We start from the raw sequence: 27,295 nt of genomic DNA, 5'->3' as shown, positions 1-27,295 counted from the left end.
GCTGGCCTCGAACTCAGAAATCCGCCTGCCTCTGCCTCCCGAGTGCTGGGATTAAAGGCGTGCGCCACCACGCCCGGCTGCTTTTTTTTTTTTAAACTATCATTTGGGAGGGTGCACGTACCATGGCATACAGAAGGAAGTGGCATTTGCCTAGCCTTCCCAGTAAGTAGCCTCGCTGATAGACTTAAGCAGAGGCCCCGCCCACCTGCAGGGGAGCATGCTCCCAGAGCCTGCCACATAGACCGTGGCCCCAAGAGTCGGATGTTTCCCGCCAGCATTAGCACCCTTCTGACTCTGTCTTTATCCCTCAGGTTCCTACTTGGGCCATGTCAAAGGGCTGTCGCTGTCATAGCCTGAGACTCCTTAAGCGGAAAATCCTCTACCCAACCAAACCCCATATGTAAGGTCTAGGGCAAGCCAGGCTTTAATCCCAGCACTGGGGAGGCAGAGGCAGGCGGATCTCTGGTCTACTGAATGAATTCAAGCCCAGCCTGGTCTATAGAGGTTCCAGGACAGCCAGAGCTACATAGTGATACCCTGTATCACGCCCGCGCATGCACAGAGAGAGAGAGAGAGAGAGAGAGAGAGAGAGAGAGAGAGAGAGAGAGAGTCCAAGACAATGGGTTGAGAAGACAGCTTTAGCCAGTGGACAGGAGTCCCAGTTTGACAGAAATTCACACCCTCTGGCTGGCCTCAACCTCGGACCTACAGCAGGACTGCGCTCAGAGGCACCCATATGCTCTGGACCACTCTCTCCAAAGAGCTGCGGGTGGTACCTAAACCCCTCCTCCTCCTCCTCCCCCTTTCCCTACCCTTCCCCCTCTTCCTCCTTCTAGGTCTGTGGGGAAACGAACTCTTTCCATCCCCCACTTTCAAACTGAGATGCAGAAGAATACAAGCTACCCAGAACCAGGGGCTCTCTGGGAAGGAAACCCTTGAGAAGTTTACTGCCTGAAACCACCCTCCCAGACTCCAAGCCAGTAAAGAAGGGGACTCCTTTTTGTCCTCCGGATCATGGCAACCGCCCGCTCTTTGTTGGCTCCAGTCACTAAAGCGGAGCTCCTGAGGAAACCCCCACATCTCCCTGTTCTGGCCATTGGCTGTAGGAGGGGTGCCAGATGATTTACTCTGGGAAGGTCCCCAGTGCCATTAAATCACTGGAGGCTGCGACAGAATTAGCATTTTTTCCCCACACCACAGGGCCACCCCTTCCCAAGACGTGGTGTAATGAGGAACAAATAGACCACTACACGGGGCCAAGCAGGACTAAGCCCTGTGACTTGCAAGGCAACAGCGCCGTCCCTACAATTGCAAACTTGTCACTAGCAAGGCTGGGGGCGAGGGAGGGGTTCGGGGTGGGGGAAGGTGAGGAGCCTTATCTACCTCATTCCACAGACACCCTCTCCAAACAAAAGCATCAAGGGTCAACAAAGCAAGGCTTGTCAATTTCCCCCAGGGGACAGTGGTCTGTCTCTGCATCACTAACTTCCAAAGCCACAGCATGAACAAACACGGTTTGAATGATGGGGCCCCCTAGTCGCTAAGCCGGAGGATTGGTGCTGACTCCAACCAAGTGCAATTCCGTATGCTTCAGCCCTCACGAAGCTCCAAGAAGTCCGCCCACCGCTCTCCTTCCCGGGGTAGCTGCCCACGCAGGAAGAGGGCACAGGCAACAGAACGTGTGCTATAGGAGCGCCTCCGTACAGCTGAACTCTTCCAAGCCCCACTTCCAGGGTCTCAGTCACTCAATCTAAGGTTGGTCCAGAAACGATCTAGAAAATGCAGCCAGTTCTAGATGAAGCTGGTTAACTCCCAACCAACCAACCAACCAAGTGTAGGCAGCTCTTTCAGAAACATCACCCTTGTTTTGGAGCTAAATATAGGCTTAGCAAACTGTGTTTCTCTTTATGTCCCTGGTGGGAACCGGTGGAAGGCATGGGCAACCGAGGACCCAAAGTATGGCAAGCTATGCAGCCGAGAGCTGCGCTGACACCTCCTTGGAGGGCCGGGAATGAGTTCCCAGGGGTGGCACATCCTCTCTTCTACCACAAGCCTCCCAGAGCCATCCACGCACAGGCTCTTCTGTAGCTGGGTGGGGCTGGACAGGGTGAGGGGACTCATTCTGGCACAAGGCAAGAAACAGGCAGCTTCCTCCTTCAAGGTTGCCCAGGATGGCTTTTTGAACACAACCAGGCGAACGCTGACCCCCGTGGAGAGAGAAAATAGCCACAACACTGTAATTTGCAAGTCCGAGGGACTGTGCACTTTGGCAACCGCGTCTCAGAGCTTCCGCTCTGAGGAAATGGCCTGGACCCCCGTCAGTGCCCTCTCCAGCCCGCAGGGGAGTTCCAAGAGCAAGCAGCTCGAGGTTGCTCATTAACGGCGCCAAGGAAGAGCCCTCCACTTGAGGACCAGAGCCATCCTCCAGTGGTGCAACCAAAGCCCAAGGCTGGCCACCATCTCTCCAAGGGGAAAGTCTTAGTAAATATTTGGGGTCATTTGAGGTCATCTGGAAGGAAGACAATATTTACTTTTGCCTATGCACAGTCATCCTTCCAAACAAGTTGGCATCCAGGTTTACTCCTAAGTGCGACCTCACCCAGGCAGTCGGAGCCGCAAAGTTGAGGGTGCATTTTTCCTTCCGCGTTCTGGGTATCTGTACGGTCGGTTTTTCTTTTTAAGGAATGGGAAGCGATGCTCTCAGTCTAAAGCTACCTGCTCCCAAAACGTGGGCTTTAAACGTCTGGAGAACACAGCCCTCATACGCACATGAACAGGGCTCGTGACTGTCGCTTCTTTCCAGCCTTTGGGATTGTCTCTACTTGCCTGGGGTGGGGGAGGGGGGTTACTGTCATTTTAGGATAAGCTTCCTCTACAACCAACACGTAGCAACACCGAGGTGGCTGAACCTAGCCAACTCCAGCCCAAGCTGCAAACAACATATACCTGGCTATTCTGACTTCCCCCATTCGCGGGGTTTAGGCGACAGCTGCGCAGGTGCCAGCCTGGAGCCAGACTCCCCGATCCCGGGGCAAGGGCTCTGAACACCTTCACGTTAGACATCACTAGGTGCCTGCGCGGACCACGCTCCTGGGTCCTGCTAGACCACGTATGGGTCAGGGTGCTGGGACGACCCGCGCTTCCAGAGGGTGAGCGGCAGGGTCACCTGGCTGCCTGCGGAAGCTACTTCGGGAGACAGCGGGAGCCACTTGGGGGAACGAGTAGCTTTGGGAGGATGGAAACAGGGGGGCAACCAGGCGCGGGAAGGACTGCAGCCAAGCCAGACATAGCCAGCCCAGACGACCTCCAGGCCCCGCAGGTGTCCAGACAACAGGACAGCAATCCACGGACGCTGGGCCACTACATCTCCAGCAGACCCCGGGGCCCGGGTGCCAGGCAGCGTAAGGAGGGGAATTTCAGGGAGCCCTGCCTGTGGCTCCCGGAGCCCCAAAAGGATGCAAAGGGCAGCTGGGACTGGAGAGGAGGCAAAGGGGACGCGCGCGGGGTTTGGGCCGCCCGGGGCTCCCCAGACCCGCCAAGAGCAGGAGGCAGCGGCCGCCCGGGACTTGGGACCCAGGCAGCAACTTTGCGCGCGGGGTCGGGGAGGGGACGCGGCCGCGTTACCTGCGCAGCGGAGCGCGCTCAGCGCCAGCAGCAGCCCGAGCGACGCGCCCGGGGCCCGCATGGTCCTCCCGGGAGCCGGCGCCGGGCTCCGCTCGCTCCTGCGCCGCCGCCTCCCGCACCTCTCAGCTCCGCGCTCGGCCGCCGGCTGCAGACGGCGCCCGGGCTCAGCGCGCGCCCGCCCTGCACTTGGCCGGAGTTGCGCGGCCCCCGCCGGCGCCGCGGCTCCTGCGCCCCAGCGCGCGTCCCATCCCGCCGCCGCCTCGGCCAGCGCCAGCTGCCGGCCGCCCCTCCAGCCAGCGCGAGAGTGAGCGAGCCGAGCAGGGAGGAGGGGAGGGAGGAGGGAGGAGGAGGGGAGCAGCCAGGAGGGAGGAGGAGGGAGGAGGACAGGAAAGGAGGAGGAGGGAGAAGGGGAAGGGAGGAGGAAGGAGGAGGGAAAGGAGGAGGAGGAATGGGGCTAGAAGAAGAGGGAGGAGGATGGAGTTAGGGAAGGAAGGAGATGAAAGGAGGAAGGGAAGGGGGGAAGAAGAGGAATAGGGAAGAGAGGAAGAGAAAGGAGGAACATACCCAGAGATGTTAAAGAATAGAGAAAGAGGAGGCAGGGAGGTGTCCTTCCTCCCCCCCCAGTGCCCCCCTCCCCCGGGCCAAGACACCAGGCGGCCACCCAGCGGTTAAGCGTCAGGATGTGTCACTCACTCCCAGGGGAGAGCACAGGGCCGCCAAGGCCTGTGGAGACCCGAATAGGTAGTCGGGCAGGGACAGAGAGAGCGTTTAGAGTGCGGAGCGGGTTCCCAGGGAGTGTTGGGAGGGAGCGCAACGCTGGGCGTCCCCGGGGTTGAGATGACAAGCAAGCTACCGGAGAGGCCCGCAGAGGAGGCATCTGTGAGGGATAGATTATTGCTGAGCGCAGACTAGGGCACGTGATAGATGTGGTGTGGCCTGAGGGCCCGCAAGAGTATCTACCAGCCTCAGGCAGATCAGAGCGCTCTTTCTGTGCTAAGGAGTGGGCCAGGCTTCAGCCAGGCGTGGGAAGAGAGTCCCAGCTTACAGGGACCAAGAAACTACAGTCCCTTTGAATGCACAGCCTAGTCCAGGCGACAGGTTGAAAGAGGGAAGCTCCCAGGTGCTTCTCTGAGAGGCCCTGGAAGTTCCCTTCACCAGGCTGCAAAGCCAAACAGAGGCTGTGGTGTCTAAACACCTGAATTAGAGTCTGGGTTCTGCTCAACCTGCCACCAGTTTCTGATGTCCTGGCTTGGCGTAGAAAAATGGGTCAGAAGCCTGGAGTGGTGGCACACCCCTTTAATCTCAGCACTCAGGAGGCAGAGGCAGGGGGATTTCTGAGTTCGAGGCCAGCCTGGTCTACAAAGTGAGTTCCAGGACAGCCAGGGCTATATACAGAGAAACTTTGTCTCAAAAAAAGAAAGAAAGAAAGAAAGAAAGAAAGAAAGAAAGAAAGAAAGAAAGAAAGAAAGAAAGAAAGAAAGAAAGAAAGAAAGAAAGAAAGTTGGGTCAGACCTCAAATCAGTCAACCAGGGTGATGCAGACTGCAGCCCAGCATCCTTAGCTGAGAACCCAGGGCAGGCAAAACTCATAAGCCTCCAAAGAGCCTCAATTTCCCAACCTAAGACATAAAGTCATGGCAGCCTCTAGCTGGTATTCCCAGGAATGCACACAGGAAATCCCTGACCCGATCCGCCAAGGGTAACACCCTCATGCTCGCTGCAGCCATTATCACCCTGTCTGATTTGCCTCCATGGGCGAGCATCAGCACACTCTAGCCTTCCCAGCTGGTGAGGGGGCTGGCGGACCTACTTCATTAGTAAGGACTCATTAGCCCAGGCATCTCCAGGCTCTTCCACAATTTAAAAAAGAAGAAGAAGAAGAAGAAGAAGAAGAAGAAGAAGAAGAAGAAGAAGAAGAAGAAGAAGAAGAAGAAGAAGAAGAAGAGAAGAAGGAGCAGCAGGACCAGGTTAGTTACCAAGAACAAATTCTGCTCTGCCCGCAGCCCTCCTTCTTAAGGAATCCTGTCTTTGCCATGCTCCTGGCAAAGGCATCAATAGGTGGACAGTGGGTTCTGGGTTTCTTTCTTTTTTATTTTTTGGTTTTTCGAGACAGGGTTTCTCTGTATAGCCCTGGCTGTCCTGGAACTCACTTTGTAGACCAGGCCTCGAACACAGAAATCCTCCTGTCTCTGCCTCCCAAGTGCTGGAATTAAAGGTGTGTGCCGCCACCACCCAGCTTGGGTTCTGGGTTTCTCCTTGGGTTCGGAGGCTCTGTGTGTCCCCTCTCCGTGACTATGGCTGTAGGGGATGCTACCCAACCTCAGGTACTTCTGGGTGCTGCTCCAGTCACCTCTTCCACCTCTCCTTCATTTACTAGCCAGTATCACTGAGCTGTGTGCCTACTGTGCACGAAGCCTGGGCTGGATGGTGATGACTCAAGAAGTAAACACAGCAGGCCCGTCATGCTTGAGGAACTGGGATTGAACAGCAGCGCCCCCCCACCCCACCCTGTGACAGAGAGAGCGCAGGCTGCAGCCATAGCCAGAGGGAGGCCAGGATGTATTGAACCAGGTCATCAAGAGCTAGGATCTGTGACCAGAGGGATTCTATGGCTTCCTTGGTAGGGGCATAGTACATGGAAGGCGGGCCACAAGCCAAGATCCATAAAGCCCCTGGTGTGATGGAAGGCATCAGTTACCTTTCCCCTACCTCACACACACTCCCGTTCAGTTCAGAGGTACCTCATCACATCTCAGAGAACCTCTAGAGCTGGGCTGGAGTGCGCTCCCCAGCTGACCCTTGCTGGTGATGATGTAATACCACCGAGGAAGGAGGGGTCTGTTTTGTGGAATGGCTGACAGGGAGAAGGCAGATTAGTTGCTGTGCGACTTTGTAGAAACCCCTAACTCTTTCTAAGCATCCCTGCCTTTGGCCTGTACCTTCACTGGGGCGAGGATTTCTGCGGGTTAACCAAGCCGTTGTTTCTGATAGTATTTATGGAAATTCTAAGCAGAGGGAAACCCTTCCGTGATCTGAAGGGCCCAGAAGAGCTGAGGAGCTGAGGGTATAACCAGGAGACCCTGTAGCTTCCTCAGCAAACTCATCCCTGCTCAACTTCAAATCCCCACGTTTCACCTGGCCTGGGGAGTACCAAGCAGGACTCCCAAGGTTCCATACATACAAAAAGAAGCTGAGGTTGGAAATGACTCTCCCCCTGGTTCTGTAGTGTGGTAAGGGAAATCTAACCTGACCTTGAGGTGTAGAGCTCTGACCACTCCGAAGTAGCAGGTGGCTGTCCCCTTGGGACCCTCCCAAGCCTGGCCTCTAAAACCCTGCCCAGGTGCCTCTGGGCTTCGGACAAAGAGCAACATTACCATCTTGTGGCCAAAGCGGGTAGTGCATCCCTAGGTGGCGCAGGTCATCGCCCGGGGAATCAGGAAAGCTTGGGCCTGAGGCTCTCCATCCCCAATAGCTGGGCTAGACCATGCACCAGGCTTGACACAAGGAACCCCAAGTGCAAATCCTGGGAGGAAGGAGGGAAGGGAGAAAGAACGGAAGAAAGAAGGAAATGAAACTCAGGGTTGGAGAGCAGGTTAACAAGATGCCAGAAGTCCCCCATAAGCCTGTGACTTGAATGGGAGAAAAAGCAAGAGATCTCAGCAGGAAACGACACTCACCCCACACACCTGACTTCAGTCCCCGGAATCCACAACGGAAGGAGAGAGTTGACTGCCACACGTGTGCTGCGTTACATATAAAGCATCACCATTCCCACTTCATAGTCAGGCACAACAATCGCTTTTTTAAAACCGAAATGGTCTCACTATGTAGTCCTTCTGGCCACTTGCTGACTGAGGGGATGATGGGAGGGGCTCCCGTAACCACTTATGCCAGTGCCCACCAGCAGTAGCTACCAGTGGAAGAAAGCAAAACGCTTTTCCAGAAAGTTTTAGCCACTGTGTCATCAGCAGTCGGGCTGATCCTGCACAGACCATTCTCTGAGAGGATACACTGTGGTGCTTAAAATCTGCTGCTCCTTCAGGCATTCTTGACTTGCAGCCAGAAACAGCCTGGATGATAGATGCCGGTTTTGGGCGAGCCCTGAACGGACAGTCAGTCGTACATATTTAGCTCTCAACAGAACAACTTGAATAATGTATGTCAAAAAATAGAAGAAAACACACACACACATACATACAAAATGTTTCTTCTCCTATGCTGGATTTTTGAGGGGTAAGTAGTTCTCCAAATCCCGTGTTCCTGACACAGTCTCAAGACATAGGTACTGAGAAAACAAAACCTAGATGACACTTGGAGTGTCTTTGTGTGCATTCCATACCCCTCTCCCCACACTCTCTACCCACCCCTGTGCTGGTTTGTATATGCTCAGGCCAGGGAAGTGGCATTATTAGGAGGTGTGGCCTTGTTGGAGTAGGTGTGTCACTGTGGGTGTGGGCTTTAAGACCCTCATCCTAGCAGCCTGGAAGTCAGTATTCTGTTTGCAGCCTTCAAATGAAGACATAGAATTCTCAGCACCGCCTGCACCATGCCTGCCTGGATGCTGCCATGCTCCTACCTTGGTGATAATGGACTGAACCTCTGAACCTGTAAGCCAGCCCCGATTAAATGTTGTCCTTTTAAGAGTTGCCTTTGTCATGGTGTCTGCTCACAGCAGTAAAACCCTAACTAAGACAACCCCTCAGTGAGAGTGTCACGTGACAGCATTGTCACGAGACCACATTGCTTCTCCAAGTATCCTATATTGAAAGCATCTCTCATGCTGTCTAACAATGTTTCTTTGTGTGACAGTTTGAAGGATGCACGTGGCCCTTCCCTTAGGATAGTCCTTGTTTAGTTCCATCAGTTTCCCTGAGGAGAAACCAAGGGGCCCCCTGCGTTTCACTGGGGGTGGGGGGGACAAAGGTTTGAGGCTGGAGTGTGGCTCAGAAGTGGAACAAGTTCCACCCTCAGCGTTACAGAGGGAGGAAGGGGAAAGAAGGCAAGCAAGGAGCTGGGGAGATGGCTCAGTTGGTAAGAGCATTTGTTGTGCAACCCTGAAGCATTTGAGTTTGAACCCCGGCACTTGTGTGAAAAGCCAGATGTGGCCATGAGCACCCAGAACCCTTGAAATGTGGGGCTGGGATAGCTGGATACATGGCCCAAAACAGGGAGTGTGAGAGACCCTGTCTTGAGGCTTTAAGGTGGAAAGGGAGAGAGAGCAGTCAGCCTCTACACATGCAAAAACAAGAGGGCACGGGGGGGGGGGGGGTAGACAGGACGGGGGGGTGGAGGCAGAAAAGAGAGAGAGGGCAAAGGAAAGTCTGTCTAAGCTGCTTTTCTTATACATGGTCAGATGCACCCTTAAATCCACACTGTGGAAGAAGGAGTCAGAGGTTGTCTAATACAGGTCTCCTTATAAAACACATTTAAGTCGGGCGTGGTGGCGCACGCCTTTAATCCCAGCACTTGGGAGGCAGAGACAGGCAGATTTCTGAGTTCAAGGCCAGCCTGGTCTACAAAGTGAGTTCCAGGACATCCAGAGCTACACAAAGAAACCCTGTCTCGAAACAAAACAAACGAACAACAACAAAAAAAAAAACATTCAAATTCCCACCCTTTAGTGGCAGTGGCCAGTGGCCTCAGAGCTAATTCACAGCTCCAGACCCAGTCTTCTCTGCTTCCTTGAAGTTTTGCCTGTGAACCTTAGCCTTTAACGGCAGAGTGAAGGCTCTGGCCCCTTCAGTCCCTTGATTCAGTTTTAACGCTCCACTGTGTCCCATCCGCTCAATAAATGGAATATCCCAACAGAATTAGCTCCTTACCCACCCCAAATCTGTAAATATTGACGTTTGCAATGAAATGTACATGTTTGTGGAGATCATTGCCACCTCTAATGTCATCACCTTTTATATATATTAATATACATGTAGGAGTATGTGACTGCCTGTATGCACATCACATGTGTGCAGTACCAGTAAAGGCCAGAAGAGGACAGCAAAGTCCCGTGGAGCTGAGGCCACAGACTGTCAGAATACTCTTAAAGCTACTGCTGCTGTGGCTGTTGCTGCTACTGATTTGTTTGTTGTTTGTTTGTTGTTTGTTTTATTTTGCTTTGGGATTTTGTCTGTTTGGGTTGGATTTTGGGGGCTGTGTATGTGTGTATGTGTGTGTCCGTGTGCTGGAAGTCTACGCATAATGTGGAATGCACTAGTATGTGCTCCACCCTTGAGCATCGCCAGCCCCTCTCAGTGTATGAATCCAGACGCTTCGGAGAAACCCTGCATCCTGCTCTCTGCACATGGGGCCTGGGTCCTCAGGACACCACAGGTTTCTCCCATCTGCCTGCCCTTTCCCTTGACCACATCTGCCTATGTGGATCTTAAATCATTTCTAACTCTCATAAATTCTCCTTATTCTCTCTTCTTTGTTCAGGAGCACTTCCTGTGGGGAAATGAGAGAGCATTTAGTGTCACACCAAGATTCTTGCTAATTAACTTCTAGGGTGTGAGGAGTTCACAGCCCTGTGGCCGGTAAGGGATCCCTTAGCCCAGAGCAGAGTAGGGAGACACCTGTGGAGGGGGACACTCTGTAGTCCCACGTGATCTTCTGAGCGAAGCCGGCTATAAGCAACCGGCTCTTCTCATCCCTGCGTGTAGCCAACAGGGAACTGTGAGTTTCCCCCTGAACCAGAGGACTCAGCAATGACATTTTCATAATGACAAACCCCTAAGTAAGGAGGGACTCAGGGCTTGCACAATCTGTGGCTTTGGGTGTCATGACTCAGAATCTTCAAGGTCCACGAGAAGATTCTTCTCAGCAGCTGAAGAGCAGGAAATACTGGCATGAAGTAAGGTCACGGTGATGATAAAATGACCCTCAAGGATGCCTGGAGCATACTCAAAGCGCACATGAATGCAGTAGTCACAGCGGCCAGAAGGGGGCGCCAGATCCCCTGAAGCTGGAGTTAAACGCAGCATCAATCCATCCGATGTGGGTGCCAGGAACCAAACTGAACCTCTGTAAGAGCAGTATGTGCTCTTAACTGCTGAGCCATCTCTCCAGCCTGTCCTTGCCCGCCTCCAGGATTTATCCTGAGTAGAAGTGGTTGAGCGAGCCACAGAAAAAGAGAGTGGACACGCCCACATTCAAATTTCCCACCCATTAATGGAGGTAGCTGGTAGCCTCAGAGCTAATTCACGGTCCAGACCCGGAAGCAGCCTTCTCTGCTTCCTTGAAGTTTTGCTTGTGAGCCTTTAAGGATGGAGTTATCGCTCCAGCCCCTTCACTTCCTCGATTGCTACCACAGTTGCAGAGACGGTGGTGGCCACACCAACCGCAGCGGCAAGAGAGGAGCTGAAGAGTTCCTGGCAGCGCAGCACCTGGGGCAGATGAGAGGAGGAACAGGGGTGAAAGAAGAAACAAAGAGGGCTGGAGGAACGAAACACGAAAGCAGGTAAAGTGGGAAGAGTCAAGGCCAAAGATAGAAGGCATGAGAAAGCAGGTTAGATCCTGCCTGCAGTCAGGACTCACAGAGCTGGGACACTGTCACTGCCCCAGCACTTGGGGACCATCCGGGAGCTGTGACATAAGCAGACACAATGCCTCCTGCTGGTGCTGCTGCATCAGCTGATGGAAGCTAGGAATTGCAGAAATAGCTAAGTACCAGGCCACTGGTGGTTAAAGCACAGAGTCTAGTACAGTGAGTCTCCACAACTCTCACTGAGCTGAGAGCCTCTGGGTCTCCAGCCCCGCCCCTAGGTCTTGGGCACTCCAGGACCCTGGAAGGAATGTCTCCTCGCCTACCTGCAATTCCTACGGAGGTAGAGCAGAGAAGCCCACCAGCTGGCTGGTGACAGGATGGCCACTGTGCCCGAGGCTAGACTATAATTGGCCAGCTGTGGACCTGGAAGGACCTACCTCTGTCCAGACCATACCCAAGTCCAGCACCTCCTTCACCTGAGACCCCCCAGCTGCCCCAAGTTCTCCTGAGTAACAGTCTGAGAGAGGCAAGAATGTTGCACAGGTGACAGCAGTCACAGGCCAAAGTGTCAGGCACTCAAGAGTGCCGTTCTAGAATATTCTAATAAGTTCTTCCAGTGTGCCAGTGCACATCCTGGGCTTCAAGGAGAAAGCATGGGTGTGTGAGCTCACATCTGATAGAGGGTCACCAAATATCCCATCAGCTAAAAATGCTGACTGTCTCGCTATTCACACTGTGTTCCAACATGACAGCCCCTGTAAGATGGAGTGTTTTACTTCATCTAGCAGAGGAGGGAGCTAGGACTTGATTTATCACACATCAACCAAATGGTACAGGTAGCATTTGAACAGGGACCTGAATACCCTCAGGGTCTCCATCAGTCCCTGGCCACCCCAGGCCCTCTCTCAGCCCCTGGCCACCACAGATTATCTATCTATCTATCTATCTATCTATCTATCTATCTATCTATCTATCTATCTATGTCTTTATCTCTCTGTCCCTGACCACCCCAGATTCTGTCTCTCTCTCTCTGCCCCTGACCACCCCAGGCTCTCCCTTATTGTCCAGCAGTCTTCCTCTACCTCAGGGAAACTTTGATCTTGCTGGTTTGGTTTGGTTTGGTTTGGTTTGGTTTCTTTGGGTTGCGTTTTCTAAGGTAGGCTAGCCTGAAACTCCTGATCCTCCTGCTTCAGCCTCTCATGTACTGGGGTGAGAGAGGTGTGACTACCATGGCCATCTTGGACACACACACCATATATATAATTGCATATATGAATGCTTTATTTACATCATTTCTACCCCACCCTCTCACCTCTCTGACTCCACCTATGTCCCAACTGTTCTTCATGCCCATAAAGAGCTTCGCCCATGGAGCCCTGAGGGATTTGGGGACTGACAGGCGGTGGAGACTCCCAAGGAAGCCAAGTGTGGCGGTTTGAATAGAAATAGCCCCTAAAGACTCATCATGTGTTTGAAGGCTTGGCCACAGGGAGTGGCACTATTAGGAGGTGTGGCCTTGTTGGAGGAAGTGCATCTCTAGGGAGTGGTCTCAGAAGCTCCAGCCCAGGGTCAGTGGCTCACAGTCAGTTCCTGCTGCCTGTCACTCCAGAGGTAGAACTCTCGGCTACTCTCCAGCACTATGCCTGCCTGCATGCTGCCATGTTTCCTGCCAAGATGATAATGGACTGAACCTCTGAAACTATAAGCCAGACCCAATTAAATGTTTTCCCTTATAAGAGCTGCTGTGGTCATGGTGTCTCTCCACAGCAATATAAACCCTAACTAAGATACCAGGGTTCCCTTATCAGTGGGGAAGTCACCCAGACAATGGTGGCCACTATAGGGGGAGAGTCCATGGTTAATTCTTGCAGTGTGTGGGAGGTGTATGACATCTGTTAGGCAGTGCAGTGTCACCCAGCTGCTTGAGGACACAGTGAGTGACTCCAGTGTTCTGATGCCTGGCCACGGGGCAAGAAGTCACCTGGAGTTTCCCTCAGAGAGAGGAACAATGAGCTGCCCAACCCATGACCAATTTCCTGTCCTGGCCTGCACCCATAAAGGCTAACTCATTCTCACTGGACAGTGTTCCAAGCATGGTCTTGACTCTACAGGTGTAGGGACAAAGAGAGACAATGGGGATGGGGGGGAGGCTCGGGGACAAGGGACCTCCTGGTAGAGCAAGATCTCTCTATAGCACTGTGATGGTGTCTGATCATGTCAGCAACAACCAGAAAAGCTGCATAACAAACACCCAGGCTCGGTGGCTTCAAGTGCTCTTACACTGGCCATCTGGTAAAGGGTCAGCTGCCCTGGGCTGGGGTCAGCTGCCAGGACTTCTGGATCCCAGCATCTCCTACCATCCAACATAGCACAACGAACCTCAGTGGGGCAAGTCTGGTCACAACAGACATTCCCACAGTCTTCCTGCATTCTGGCCACTAATGTCCCATTGACCCAAGTGTGTCAATCGCCAAGCGCCGTGACAGTGGGAAGGACCCTCGCTCTTGGAGAGAGGAGCTGCAGTGTTGGCCACAGACAGCATCTGTTGCAAGCCTCCACCACAGCTGTTTCCAGCCAAGAGTACCTTTATTCTTTTTCAATGTTTTAGGTCACATTCCTTGTGCACACATTTGCCACTGCACAAGAATGGAGATCAGAGGACAACTTGTTGAAGTCAACTTCTACATGTAGGTCCTGGGACCGAACCGAGGTGCTCAGCCTTGTTGGCAAGGACCTTCACCTGCTGGGCCATCCTACTAACCTCCCTGGATCTTTATTGTCAGTGGCCAGTTGGAATTAAATAGTGACCAGGCTAGGTAGTAGTGGCACATGCCTTTAATCTCAGCACTTGGGAGACATAGGCAGGTGGATCTCTGTGAGTTTAAGTCTACAGAAGGCGTTCCAGGACAGCCAGGGCTTCACAGAGAAAACCTGTTTTGAAAAGGCAAATAAGCCGGGCGTGGTGGCGCACGCCTTTAATCCCAGCACTCGGGAGACAGAGGCAGGCGGATTTCTGAGTTCGAGGCCAGCCTGGTCAACAAAGTGAGTTCCAGGACAGGCAGGGCTACACAGGGAAACCCTGTCTCGAAAAAAAAAAAAAAAAAAAAAAAAAAAGAAAAGAAAAGGCAAATAAATAAACAAACAGATAAATGGCCTCAATTAGTATAGAACAAAGAAGAGATATTTTAAGAAAACATCCATTTTTGTCACCAAGGCCAGTGACATGTGGGCTGCTCCTACATCCCTCTCTATTCCCAGGACATAACACTAATTGAAATGTTTCTACAAACAGGTATAAAAGAAACCCACTGAGGGCGGACTGGGCAAGAAGAGGGTTTGTTGTTGGAGGCTCAGCTAGAAGCCAGGACTCAAGAAATACAGGATCCTTCTCTCCTGCAACAAGTTCTGGCCTTGTACCAGGAGTGCCTCCACTCAGTGACTTCCTCAAAGGAGTGTTTGATCTATTCCAACTCTACAGACAGGGATGAGGATCAGAGGGGTCAAGCCAGTGGATTGAGGTAACACAGCTTGGCCCAGACAGTGCCCTTTGCTCTCTACTACCACTCTGGCCCTTGCTTCCCAGACCCCCTTGTGATTGGCAGGACAAACCTCCCCTCCCCCACCAGCCTGTGCCCAAGCTGCAGGGCTGCGGCCAAGGCCAGTGTCCCCAGGGACTCTTGGACCACAGCAGGAGACCCTTCTCTCTGCAGAAGTCAAGCCTGGTCCCCTGAGCTCTCAAGAGAACTCACAGGAGGGAAAAGAGAGGCTGTAAACACCCAATATAACCACTTGAGGAACCGTCGCAGACAGTTGTACAGACAGCCAGTTATGTAACAACTGCTGAGGTTGCTAAGAAGCCACGAGGCTCAGCGCAAGGTAGTATTCCCTAAACACTCAATCTCCTTGTTCTGCCCCAGGAACCCGTGCAGGATCACAGGGAATTTCTTAGGCTGACGGCCCTGGGCAGGAGCAGGTGGTCACATGGATGAGTAAGCGGTCAGGAGAAAGGTCAGAAGAAAATGAGATGCAGATTTGTAAACGGGAGGGGCGGGGGCGGGGCGGGGTTTGAGTGGAAGGGAGGAGCTTAAGCATGGGAGGGACGGACTGAAAAGGGGGACATAAGAGTAAGTCTTAACAGAGAGTGAGGGAAGGAATCTCACAGGCTGCAGGATGCAGAGCCAGAATGTGCAAAGACCCTGGGGTAGGATTGTGCCAGCATTAGAGAGGCCCCATGAATTGCACAGCCAAGACAGAGGCTCTGCGGACACTCGGCAGAAGAGAATTGCTCCCAGAGTCAGAGAGCCACTGTAACTAACAGGGTTGGAGGGGAAGAGAGGGATGCCTGGCGAAATGGTTGGAACCCACAGACTCCTGGCCCCTCACCCTCAGGGCTGACAGAATGGAGCACAGCCTCATGTGGCCCAGATCAGAAACCCCTGGGCTTGCAATGGGTGCCCTAACTCACATCTAGAATTCCAGCACTTGGGATGCTGAGGCCTGGGATAGCTGAGTTTGAGGTACTGAGACACTAGCTCCAAAACCAAACCAAAAAGAATAGTTCCAGATACTTCACAGGACAGCGCCTACTGATGGCTTGGAGGGTGGAGGGGAGGATGCACCTGGTCAAGATGCAGCCCAATGGATGGTCACTGAGAAATGGTCCCTAGATCCCCAGCCTTGGTCCCGGAAGAGGTCCCTACAGCCTTTGCACCAACTGTCCCTCTCTGCCTAGAGTATCCTCCCTACAGATCACACACGGCTGGCACCTTCACATCCTTCAGGGTTCCCCAAACTGACCACCCAGCTGTTCCTCTGCCACTGATGCTCTGCTCTCCTCCTGCATCCTCTCTCCCATGTGGTCTCACTCATGGACAAATGGCTTGTAAGCTTGATGTGCGAACCACACATCACTGGAACCGTCCTGACGACTATTTCCTGGTACTAGAGGAGGTCCAGGCCTGGAAAGATATGCAATAAAACAGAAAGGTTGGAAAATTCCTCTGATCAGCTACTGGGTGTCTTGATTTCTTCCACAGGGAAAGAGGGGGGGCAAGGAATGGAATAATTCATAGAAAAATTAAAATCTTAAGACAAAGTGGGGCGGCGTGCATTTGCATAAAGACAAGCTTCCGATTTTTAATGTCTCCCACCTCCAGAGTGAAGGTGGCAGCCACCCAGGCAGGGCCGGAAGTGGCTCAGCCAGCCCTGTGCCTGTCACAGAGGAGTCAGAAGCCTCTCGAGGCATCCTTGGCCAGGCCAAAGCAGCCTTGATGTCTGCCTTGTCATTTATGCAGTTAAGTTCAGCCTTGAACACCTTCCCGGCTCCCTCCTCCTCATTCATCCAAGGTAGGAGAGCTAAAGGATGATTTTCCCAGAATCCCTTGCAAATCTATTTCTGGACCAGAGACTACTTAGGGACCCGGCCCCTTCCCCAAAGAGTACAAATGTCTGACCATGTCTTACCTCTTCTGGCTCTGAATACAGCTTCTGTGACTAGGGCCACAGCAGTTATCTTGGAATCCCTGGAAGGCCAAGAGAGTCAGAGAGCTACCCTGCCTGGTCCTCAGTTTATTAAGTACTTGCCTACTAGACCCACGGGCCCCAAATTCTGTCGACACATAAAACTAAGTACTAAGCAAGAGGATTAGGAATTCAGACACCCTCAGAGGTGCCTAGCCTTAGAGGCTAGCCTGAGCTACAAGAGACCCCATCTCAAACACACACAGCTAACCATGACCCAACTCCTTCAGAGCGTCTGTGTCTAAGAATCATGAGAGTTTCTTCAGATTAAAGCAGGGGACATGATAGGACATCGTCTGAACAGGGTCTGGGATTTCTGACTGAACTGGTTGGCCCTCCTCAGTCTGTAGGATGAGAGGCAAGGCCTGGGAACTGCTGTATGGCTCCACCTCAGAGAAGGCTGGCTAAAAATAAACCTGGGGTCTGAAGACAGAACATTGAAAATGACACTGTCACTTTGACGGAGTGCCTGACCAAGCCACCATGAACAGAGGTCATCCATCACCAGCCTCTGTCTTCCATGTGGGGAGCTGCGATACCAGGATGGAAGGGGACAGGTAGGTGGGACGAGAGGGAAGTGGCTGCCTAGCCAGAAATGCCAACGTATAACTCCCCAGCCTGTGGCACACCGGCACACCGGCCAGTCCCCAGACTACTGCCATGAAATGAGACAAGCAGAGGGGCTGAACCCCATGTTTAATTTGCTAGGTCAACCACGTAGGGAAGCAGACCTCACAGAACTGTCACACCCTGAGTCCCTGCTAAGTCAGAGTAAGAAAACAATGAATTATGGGATACAGAATTTGTAAGAACCTGCGTTCTCACAGAGGTGAGACTGGCACAGCTGAGTTATTTGGCTCAGCAGTTAAGGGCATTGGCTGATCTCCCCAGGGCTCACAAGAGGGCTCCACACTATCCTGAACTCCGGTACCAAGGGATCTGATGCCCTCTTCTGGCCTCCGTGAGCACTGCATGTGTGTGATTCACATACATACACGAGGTAAAACATTCATACACATAAAATAAAGTCTCTTTTTTTATTTTACTTTATATGATTGCACTGTCACTGTCTTCAGACACACCAGAACAGGGTATCAGATCCCATTAGAGATGGTTGTGAGCCACTATGTGGTTGCTGGGAATTGAACTCAGGACCTCTGGAAAAACAGTCAGTGCTCTTAACCACTGAGCCACCTCTCCAGCCCCATAAGTCTCTTTTTAAACGGGCTGGTATATAACTCAGTGCTATATAGCACCAGCCTAGCACATGAGGCCCCATGTTCCATCAAATTAAATGAATGTAACAGGAGACTGGAAAAGAGCAAGCCCCTCAATTGTGTAGCCCCCTAGAAATCACACAAGAAGCCTGACTCAGATTACCCACCTCCATGATGTCCCTTCCTCCTCTGGGAACCTTTGGGGACATGTGTGGCAAGAGGGATTGGGGAACCTGATGCTTACTAGCACTCAGCAAAGGGAAGAAAACCGGTGGCCACAGGAATGGCCAGGGTCCAAGATACTATAAACGGGATGAGAGCCCACCAAGGCTTTAGAGATAACAGAGAGGTCCTGGCTGAGGTAGGAGACACCCAGACACCCCTAATAACAGGAAGAGGCAAGAAGGGACTCTTGCAGAACCTTTAGGAGCCAGCCCCTGTGCACACTGGTGGGGCCACCTCGGGCTCTGACCCCTGAACTAGGAGCTGCTGGTGGCTTCAAGTCCCCATGTCGACCAATCCACAGGAAACTGCAAAAGGTCCCCTCAGTGCTCAGGCCCCCAAGCGCCCCTGCAGCACAGCCAGTGGGGCTCAGGCAGCTTGACCTGACATGTCCCAGGAAAACCATCACCCTGCTGACAGAAGTACCTGAAGCCAGGCTTCCGTCACTCACCCTTCCTGCAGGAACGGGGACAGGGACAGGAAGGCTTGGTGGGAACAAGCCAGATGATACCACCAGGCAGCCGATCAGACAACCACACCAGGAACAATGGAGCACACAGCACAAAGCGGGGACTGGATGCTCCTGTATCCTAGAGATCGGGACTGCCACCCACTCTCTGTGGTAGGAAGGCTATGGAGGGCTGAACTGGGGGTCTGTGGCTAGGTGGCAAAATCCAAGGAGACTCCCGTGATAAAGCCGCCCTGTGATCCAGCTCCAGGAAGCAGGGAGGCCCAGGGTATGGGGAGGCCCCGAGCAACACAGGCTTGACACAAACCAAGACAATGTTAAACACCAAGAGCTCAGGAAACACCATTATACAACTTGTGCTGGGTCACACCACCTCACAGCTCAGCAGTGAGCTGACACTGGTCCGGCCAGCCAAATGTGGAGTCCCATCATCTCAGAGAAACACACGCCTACTGCATTTGTACAGGTGTGCATGGCACAGATTTATTCCATAAAATTCTTCATAGCACTTTTCCTTTATAGACTTAAGATCCAGGATATCTTTAAAAGGTTTTATGTTGTGCTCAGTTTTAAAAAAAAAATACAAAAGCAATCACCAGGATTTATGACATATTCCGTGTGCTAGAGGAGAAGCACCATTAAGTCCTGGCAGCCAAAGCCTGAGACTTCATTTACAAATGTAGAGGACAGTCACAATAGAAAGAGCCCAGGAACTATTAGGAGGGAGCACGGGGCCATTTCCCTCTGAGGTGGGACAGCTCCATCCCTGGAGGACTCCAGGATCACACTGTCCAGCACGCGGCTAAGTGGTAACCTCGGGTAGACACCCAGGGATTCAAGTGCCCCCAGGCCCTCAATTAACATTAAACCGTTTGACCCATTCAAACACTGTGCTTGTAAGACCCAGAAACAGTCGGGGACACCCGATAGCAGAGGGGACTTGCCACAGCAGAGAGCTCTTAGCTGTCTGGACGATTCACTCACAATTCCCTAGAATGGTGTTCTGGCCTTGGAAGACAGTACAGGAGTCATCAGCCCAGGTGTCCCAACAGCCAGCTGTGAGGTGACAGGCATGCTGGGCCAGGTGCCCTGGCTTTAGTCAGCTCTTGAGAAGACAGTAACGCTGAGGAAGCCAGGCCAGTTAAGGACAGAGAGTATAGGTAAGACTTCACCTTCATAGAGCGAGATACAACAGCGGGCTCATGAGGCTGAAGGCCACATCGCTCCTCCAGTGTGCTGTCACCAAATGTCACCAGCCCTGCCCCTGCAAGGCTGTGTGCTGACCTATAGCAGCAGGGCCAAGACAAGTCTCAGTGTATGCTGAGGGTCCGAAGGCCAGGCACATCCTGGAGCTTGGGAGACCTGGCCCCCACCAATGACTCCGAAAGAGGAAAGCTGTTTCTGAGCCCATGGAGTGTGCAGTGCCAGGGCCACCTGGAGCAGCTGTTGTCTCTAAAGTGTCCCTAAGTTCCATCACATGCACAGCTGGATGGAGTGCAAGCTGCTGGCTCAGAAGTCTTGCAGCTCAGGGATGTCCCGGTACAGGTCGAGGGTCTCGGGGTTGGAGAAGGCCCCCCGGTGCTCCACAGTCCTCCCGGCCATCACCTGCTTCACGGCTACCTCCACTTTCTTGCCATTGAGTGTGTACTGTGGGGCAGACACAGAGAACACAGAAAGGAGTGTTTAAACCAGAGACGGCAGAGCAGCCCTGACTCTGGCTTCTCCCCCATATTCACTTCCAAAAAGATCCATAAACCCAGCTATGCGATGGCTTCGAACACATGCCATGGCACCTGCAGACACCTGAGGGAACCCACTGGTGAAGACAGCCAAGGCAGTGTTGACACTGTCCACGGAACCATGCCACACAACCCTATGCCTTGGTCAAAACCACATGAGCACAGGGGTGTCTCCAATGCTGTGCACCTCACCAGGCACGTGTTCAGGTGCTCTGGAGGGGGCACACCAGGGGCCACATGGCCCTTGCCTCAGGTGCCACTCCCTCTGACAGATCGGTCCTAGCCATCTGCTTTCTGCAGATTCGAGACAGTTGTCAAAACAGATCTGTGTCTGACCAGAGAGGTGTCAGGAGGGCCAGGCTACTCACTCACGCGTTCACCCACACACGTGCACAGTCACGCACACACACATAGTGTGTACCTCAGGCTCTCTGCCTTCCCACCCCCAGGTGGCTAAACAGTCAAAACTCTTTCCCAGGCAGAGCACAGGCCACCCAGGTTGGCCCTGGTACTCAAGATCAGTGGCCTAGCATCAGTGTCAGCACGCTCTGGGACTTCTCCGCCAGCTCAGCTCGGCCAAATCCATCTCCAACTCCAGGTCTGCTTAGGGAGCCCCTAAGCCAGAAGCCATGTTCCCCTCCCGTCATCTACCAAGCAACAGCCCTCGAGCATGGAATGACAGTCTCATAGCGAGGATGAATAACTGTGCACATACATGATGTGACTGGACCAGAACGGGGAACCTTCAGAGGCCCCTTCCCCAGATCCCACAAAGTCCCAACACACACCTCTGCAGCTCCCTTCAGAGTTCACATCCCCACAGCTGTCTGCAGGCCATACCCAGGCCATCAGCCCCAGTATGCCATCCCACAGACGATGCTGGGAATGCTGTCTGTTATGAGAAAGGGGGAGAGGGGTTGCTAGGCAACGTGGTACCCATATAGAAGCAAGAGCAAGCTGCAGCCACCCGGGCTCTCTCACAGGCCCAGGTGAGACACAACGTACTGGAATGCCTTGGGTCTCCAGGATGAGGCTGGGCACATGGCGGGCAGACAGGCCAAGGCGGATGGCGTCTCGGATGCGCTTCACGAGGTCAGGCTGGAAAGTGTGCCCGGACACCATCTTCAGAAACAGGACCACCCGCTCCTCGCCATCTCTGTTGTACTGGGGTACACACAGGCTGTCCTCCACCTCATCGAAGGCTTCCACTGTGGAAGCAGAAAGGAAAATAGCTTTACATGAAGCTCTCCACAGGCCACCGTGATAATATCACCTGTCAAAAGGGAAGGACACCAGGCCACCTGGGTAATACTGCAGCTGCAACCAGACTAGGGGATGCCCAGGTGAGAGCATACGACATAGGTGTGTACTAAGATGCCACTGACAGGGAGACAGGGGCCAGACACAGGAGGAACTGAGCTCAGGTCTCGCTTGGCAACACTGACCTAACACTACCTGGGGCCCATACCTCAGCATGACAAAGGAGGCCACCTCTCAAGAAAGGTGGCTTTGGGACCTGGGCCAGGACGAAGTCCCTAGGCCAGAAGCTTTGAGAGTCCCTCACAGGTATGCATCTGGTGTCCTGAATTGTGCTGTGTGCCCTTCAGCCTTCACACACCCTCTCTGTGCCTCTATATCCCAGAAGGCAGAGATAAGATTAGCCAATGTTCTAATCTTGCTTCGAAGAGGACACCTGAAGGACGGCCAAAGCCAAGTGTCTTTAACCCTTCTGAGGTCATAGGAGGTGCCACAGTGTGACCAGATATGAAAGAGAGGGTGCATACATGGAGACCAGCCCTCACCCGCTACATGGATGTCCACCCCAACCCAGTTCTTTAGGAATCAGGGTCCTGGTCCTGTGGGACCACCCTGGACCTAAGAGAGCAGCACGAACCGATGTTGTAGATCTCTGAGCTGCCAAAGCGGACGCCATTGGGGTTGAGGGTGCCATCACTGCAGAGACAAGAAGCGCGTGGCTAAAGGAGGTGGCCATGCCTTATCCCTCTTGGCAGGCTCCCCCCACCCACCTTATCCACCTCACCCACCCCCGCAGCACCCAACCTGCTGCCCTCTCCTCTCTCACTTCACAGGACATGTCCCTGAGCCTCCAGAGGGAGAGGCAGGAGGTCACCTTACCTCCGGCCCAGCATGATAATGCCTCCTGTTTTGGGGTTGATCCTGCAGTAGTCACCGTGTGCCCAGACACCTTTGAGAAAGGCAGAACAAACTGGTCATGCTAAGCGGGTGGGCTGGGATACACCTAGACAAACACATGAGGCAGGAGCAGATGGGAGGGGACGGGGACCCTGGCTACAGATTTCAAAAGTCTAGGAACAGGCAGAGTGCGGCTGAGCACTGAGGCCAGAGAGGGATGAGACAGTGGACTGCATGAGTCAGGTGTGGCGACAAACGCCTGTGATTACACACGTAATTTACACAAAACCACCAACCCCTATGGGGACCAAACGTACAAACAGCGTCTGTCCATCCATCACCAGGGCGGGAGAAATCAAGGCCATACAGAGGCAGGTCCTCTACAGGGGCACCTGACCAGGTGAACTACCATGTCAGGGTATAAGGTGCAGCTGGCCTGAGTCAACCTGCTGCATGAGCATCAGTCACCCTCCCCTGTCTCCAGACCCCCTCCCCCAACTGCCACCATCACTGAACAAGTAGACAAGCCCTGACCAGAGAGCAGGTAGGCAGCCCCCAGTCCTGCACCCGGGGGCTCATGTGGCTGGAGACCTTGAGTGCAGGGATGGGCTAGGATCGTCTGAACCAAGCATCTTAAGATGCTGAGACCCACAGGAAGCTGGAGGAGTACGGGCTTGGGCAGAGACGCCCAGCCCCAGCCAGGCAGGGCGTGGTGCCAGCCTGCTCCCGCCTACCTGGGAATTTGGAGAAGTAAGCCTTCCGGTACTTGCTGCCGTTCTCGTCGTTCCAGAAGTGCGTGGGCTGGCAGGGAATGGGCTTAGTGCACACCAGCTCACCGCTCGCTCCCCAGACGGCCTTCCCTGGCATACGGGAGAAGACTGAGCCTGGCGCACTCATGAGCACGCCCTGGCACACACCCCCTTACACTGCCACTTGAGACATAACTCTGCTATGTGCAGGCGAGGGCGATCCACCCTGCATGTTGCACAACTGCAAATCTGGATACAACCTGCTACCCACTCAGCAATCATGGCATCCATCTGAACACCTGTTTCTCTGAGACTGGGGTCAGGGAGCCTATGAGTACAAAACCCACCCCTGGGAAAGGACATTGCTCCCCATGGGAGAGTGGTCACTCCCTGCTTAGGGGGCTGGAGAACCATGACAAGCCAGGGGCACGTCTGCCCATGTGTTTCTCCCTCCTCACATCCCAGAAGGGTCAGGGAGCCATTCACCTTCCTCGTCCCAGGCTTCCACCGCCATGCCAAGGTTCCGGGCTTGGATCTCACCCTTGTACACAGGAATAGAGGAGTTCTGGCCCATGAAACAGGAGATGATGTCAGTGCCTCCTGCAAGCAACAGCAGAGGACAGGCCACCCTCAGCAAGACGCAGAGCTGCCTGGACAGGCTCCACCCCTGCTGAAGACACACGCATGACAGACAGCAAGGGCTTCCTTGGAGAGAGAGGCAGCAGGGACCAAGACTGGACCCAGCTAGATTGGACCCAGCTCTCTAGCCCCGTGTCTGGTGACATTCTTGCTGACTGAGGCTCCCTGCCTAAGGACTCGGAGAAAATGCTCTCAGCTGACCAGACTTTAGATAGATAACTAGGAGCCTTAACTGATGGCCTACACATGCCACACACCTCCCCCTCCCTCTTCCCCTGCACACCACACACCTCACACAGACATACTCACTATATCACACATAGATGAACACACATACACTGTACTGGTTGGTTTTGTGTGTCAATCGGACACAAGTTGGCGTTACCCCAGAGAAAGGAGCCTCCTTTGAGGAAATGCCTCCATGAGACCCAGCTGTAAGGCATTTTCTCAACTAGTGATCAAGGGCGGGAGGGCTCCTTGTGGGTGGTGCCATCCCGGGGCTGGGATTAGTTTCTATAAGAAAGCAAGTCTTAGGTTCTATAAGAAAGCAAGCTGAGCAAGCCAGGGGAAGCAAGCCAGGAAGTAACATCCCTCCATGGCCTCTGCATCAGCTCCTGCCTCCAAGTTCCTGTCCTGCTTGAGTTCCAGTCCTGACTTCCTTTGGTGATGAACATCAGTGTGGAAGTGTAAGCTGAATAAACCCTTTCCTCCCCAACTTGCTTCTTGGTCATGATGTCTGAGCAGGAATAAAAACCCTGACTGAGACACACGCACACTTCCCTTCCTACTTGCCCATTCCTCCGGCAGCCTCTGTCTTTGGCCTTACCTGAGATGGAGCCCAGGAGCACGGAGCTCTTGATGCATCTGTACACATACTCATAACTCTGGGCTTTCAGCGGCGAGCCGGTGGACAGGATCGTGTGCAGCGTGTGGAGGTTGTGAGTTTCCACTGGGGGCAAACACGACCAGAGATGAAACCAGGCCCAACTGCTTCCAGCCAAACTCACGTAGAGGACTCAGCCAGAAGGGAGGAATGCCAGTTCCTGAAGGGATGGGTGGCTCTGGGGACAGGGCCTGAGGGGCCACTCACTTGGCTTCATGTCCTTCTCCTCCAGCACTGACAGCCACTTGGCTCCCGTTCCCAGGATGGTGATCCTATGATACCGGTGAGAGAGAAAGCATCCTCAAGTCCCCAAAGCTGCCTATCATCCTTCACAGACTCCAGCCACAGCCTCCCAGCTCCAACTTCCCATTTCCGTTGCCAGACAGCTCTGCCCTATTGCCTGCCTGGCACCCAGGTCCAGCAGGGATCCTCCAGGAACAGACACCCTGATGACAGTGAAAAGTGACCGACCCTCTCCAGGGGAACAAAGGCCACTCCCAGTGAGGGCTATCTTAACTGCCACACGGCCCTCGCAGATGAGCGACAACCTTATGTCCCAAAGGAGAGACCACAGAACTCTGGCCCCCTCTTTAACCAGAATCTTTTCTCTACAGGCTCACTCCATAAGGAAAGCCCCCTTAGGGAGTCTAGTCTGAGCCTGGGAGTCAGAGCTGGTGATGTGCTGTGCTGCCAATTAGGACCTGATACCACAGTCTAAAGGATCATTCCAGGTTTATGTACACATATGAAAACCTTGAGATCCTAAAGATGCTGCCAGCCTCCTGATTCTGGCTCTAAGACAAATGGGCTTCTTCTTTTCTTTCTTTCTTTCTTTTTTTAATATGTCTACGAGCACACTTCACACCAGTGCATGCACATAGCTGCAGTTCACACTCAAACATGCGTTCATACACTCATGCACGTGTACACTTTCACACGTGTACATGAACACATACACAGAATCCCATACACATGCATCACACACTACATTGGAGCGCAGAGCCCCAGAGGCGGTCACTTCCCTCTCCATGGCCCTCCTGGCAGCTTCCCCCACACCCCACTACACCCACCCCACACCAAAACCAGTTCCTTTTGCTGAAGCCTGGCCAGCAGGTGCCAAGGGGTATGATGAAGCTTGGGTAAACTACAGTCCCACTAGGTAACGGACTGACTCCTCATTAACACTGTGAGCCACAGGTTAGGATTTTAATAGCGTCATCCTGGCCAGGCAGTTTTATGGAAAACGTTAATGGCCCAAGATTTTAAAACACCAGCGGTGGGCCAGCTCAGTGGGTAAAGGTGATTGCCACCAAGCATGACGACTTGAGTTCAAATCCCCACGACCCACATGGTAGAAGGAGGAAACCAACTCCAAAAAGTTGCCCTCTGACCTCCACTTGTACACTACAGCACACTACACATACCCACATACAAAATAACTGTTAAAATGTTTAAAAAATAAATAAAAGCTGTGCAGGTACATGCCTTTAATCCCAGCACTGTAATTCCTGTCTCAAAAAAAACAAAAAAAAGCCACTAGCAGCTCCTTCTATTTCTACCATGGTGGCTCCAGCTGGTGACTGAGCATGACAGAGCAGTACTCCTGCACTGGAAAGTCTGAGCCGCCATCACTGGCGAAGGGTTCATCTACCAAGGGCTGGCAGCACAGGGTGTCTAGGGTGTCTACCAACAACATTATCATAATCTGCAGCAGCCAGAAGTCGTCCGATGCTGTGTCCTGCCCACTCCACAAGCATCAGTGCTGAGGGCCTGTCCTGTCCTCCGTCCCCTCTGCGTCTAACGCCCTCCAGGGCTCAAGCGGAAAGACAGAGCACTCAGAGACAGAAGGGGGACGTTAGTTAGCTCTGTCTGATGCTGAGTCTCCCCTGAGACAAAAATGACAGCTTGCTGTTCTGTCAGCTGAGCAGGACCCAGGTACCTACCCTATCCTGTCCACAAGGTCCCACAACACGTTGGGGGTCGGAACCAGCGGGGAGCCATCATACAGGACCAAGGATGCTCCTGTGGCCAGGGCTGACACCATCCAGTTCCACATCATCCAGCCGACCTGCCGCAACAGGGAGACCAGGTAAGCCAGGCAGAGGTGCAGGCCCAGAATCCTACCACTAGGGGGCAGCAGGGAGAGGAGGCTGAAGAACTGCAAGCTTGGGGCTAGCCTTAACTACACTGTAAAACCCAGTCTAAAAGAAACAAACAAAAAATAGCTTTTTGGTTTTGGTGTTTCAACACAGGGTTTCTCTGTATAGCCCTGGCTGTCCTGGAACTCACTCTGTAGACCAGGCTGGCCTCCAACTCAGAGATCCACCTGCCTCTGACTCCCAAGTACTGGAATTAAATGCAGGTGCCGCTACCACCTGGCCAAAAAATGTTTTAAAAGGAAATGACTCACACAGGCCCATTAACTTCTCCTCCATCTCTGAGGGTATGAGGGAGCAAAACACAAAAGGGGAGATAAGGGAGGCAAGGTTCAGCAGGAATTCTCCAACATGGAGGCCAAAGGAGGCATCTGAGCTCCCTACATGAGCCAGACAGACAAAAGACACATCTCTCTAGGAAGCCTGGGCAAATTTGTTGGGGGA

General features: G+C 53.2%; 2 protein-coding genes across 2 annotated transcripts in view; both read right to left on the bottom strand.

Annotated features, from left to right (window-relative positions):
* The window catches only part of Tmem132b (transmembrane protein 132B), a 250,718-nt gene extending 246,929 nt beyond the window's left edge, over positions 1–3,789 (bottom strand). Inside the window, exon 1 of the mRNA XM_029476908.1 lies at positions 3,625–3,789. Coding sequence (XP_029332768.1) covers positions 3,625–3,685 — 61 coding nt within the window. The 5' untranslated portion in view covers positions 3,686–3,789. The remainder of the gene's footprint in view (positions 1–3,624) is intronic.
* Positions 3,790–18,984: 15,195 nt separating this feature from the next.
* Positions 18,985–27,295, bottom strand: part of Aacs (acetoacetyl-CoA synthetase) — a 40,077-nt gene continuing 31,766 nt past the window's right edge. The window contains exons 10-18 of the mRNA XM_021162856.2: positions 26,639–26,763; positions 24,903–24,967; positions 24,639–24,761; positions 23,660–23,773; positions 23,159–23,284; positions 22,407–22,476; positions 22,165–22,223; positions 21,276–21,478; positions 18,985–20,178 (exon numbers count right to left, since the gene is read on the bottom strand). Of these exons, the coding sequence (XP_021018515.1) occupies positions 20,041–20,178; positions 21,276–21,478; positions 22,165–22,223; positions 22,407–22,476; positions 23,159–23,284; positions 23,660–23,773; positions 24,639–24,761; positions 24,903–24,967; positions 26,639–26,763 (1,023 nt within the window). The 3' untranslated portion in view covers positions 18,985–20,040. The remainder of the gene's footprint in view (positions 20,179–21,275; positions 21,479–22,164; positions 22,224–22,406; positions 22,477–23,158; positions 23,285–23,659; positions 23,774–24,638; positions 24,762–24,902; positions 24,968–26,638; positions 26,764–27,295) is intronic.

The sequence above is a fragment of the Mus caroli genome, chromosome 5 (genome assembly GCF_900094665.2).
Source record: "Mus caroli chromosome 5, CAROLI_EIJ_v1.1, whole genome shotgun sequence".
NCBI classification, from domain to species: domain Eukaryota; kingdom Metazoa; phylum Chordata; class Mammalia; order Rodentia; family Muridae; genus Mus; species Mus caroli.
The sequence above is the reverse complement of the archived record's forward strand: the minus strand, read 5'-3'. Positions and strand labels throughout refer to the sequence as shown.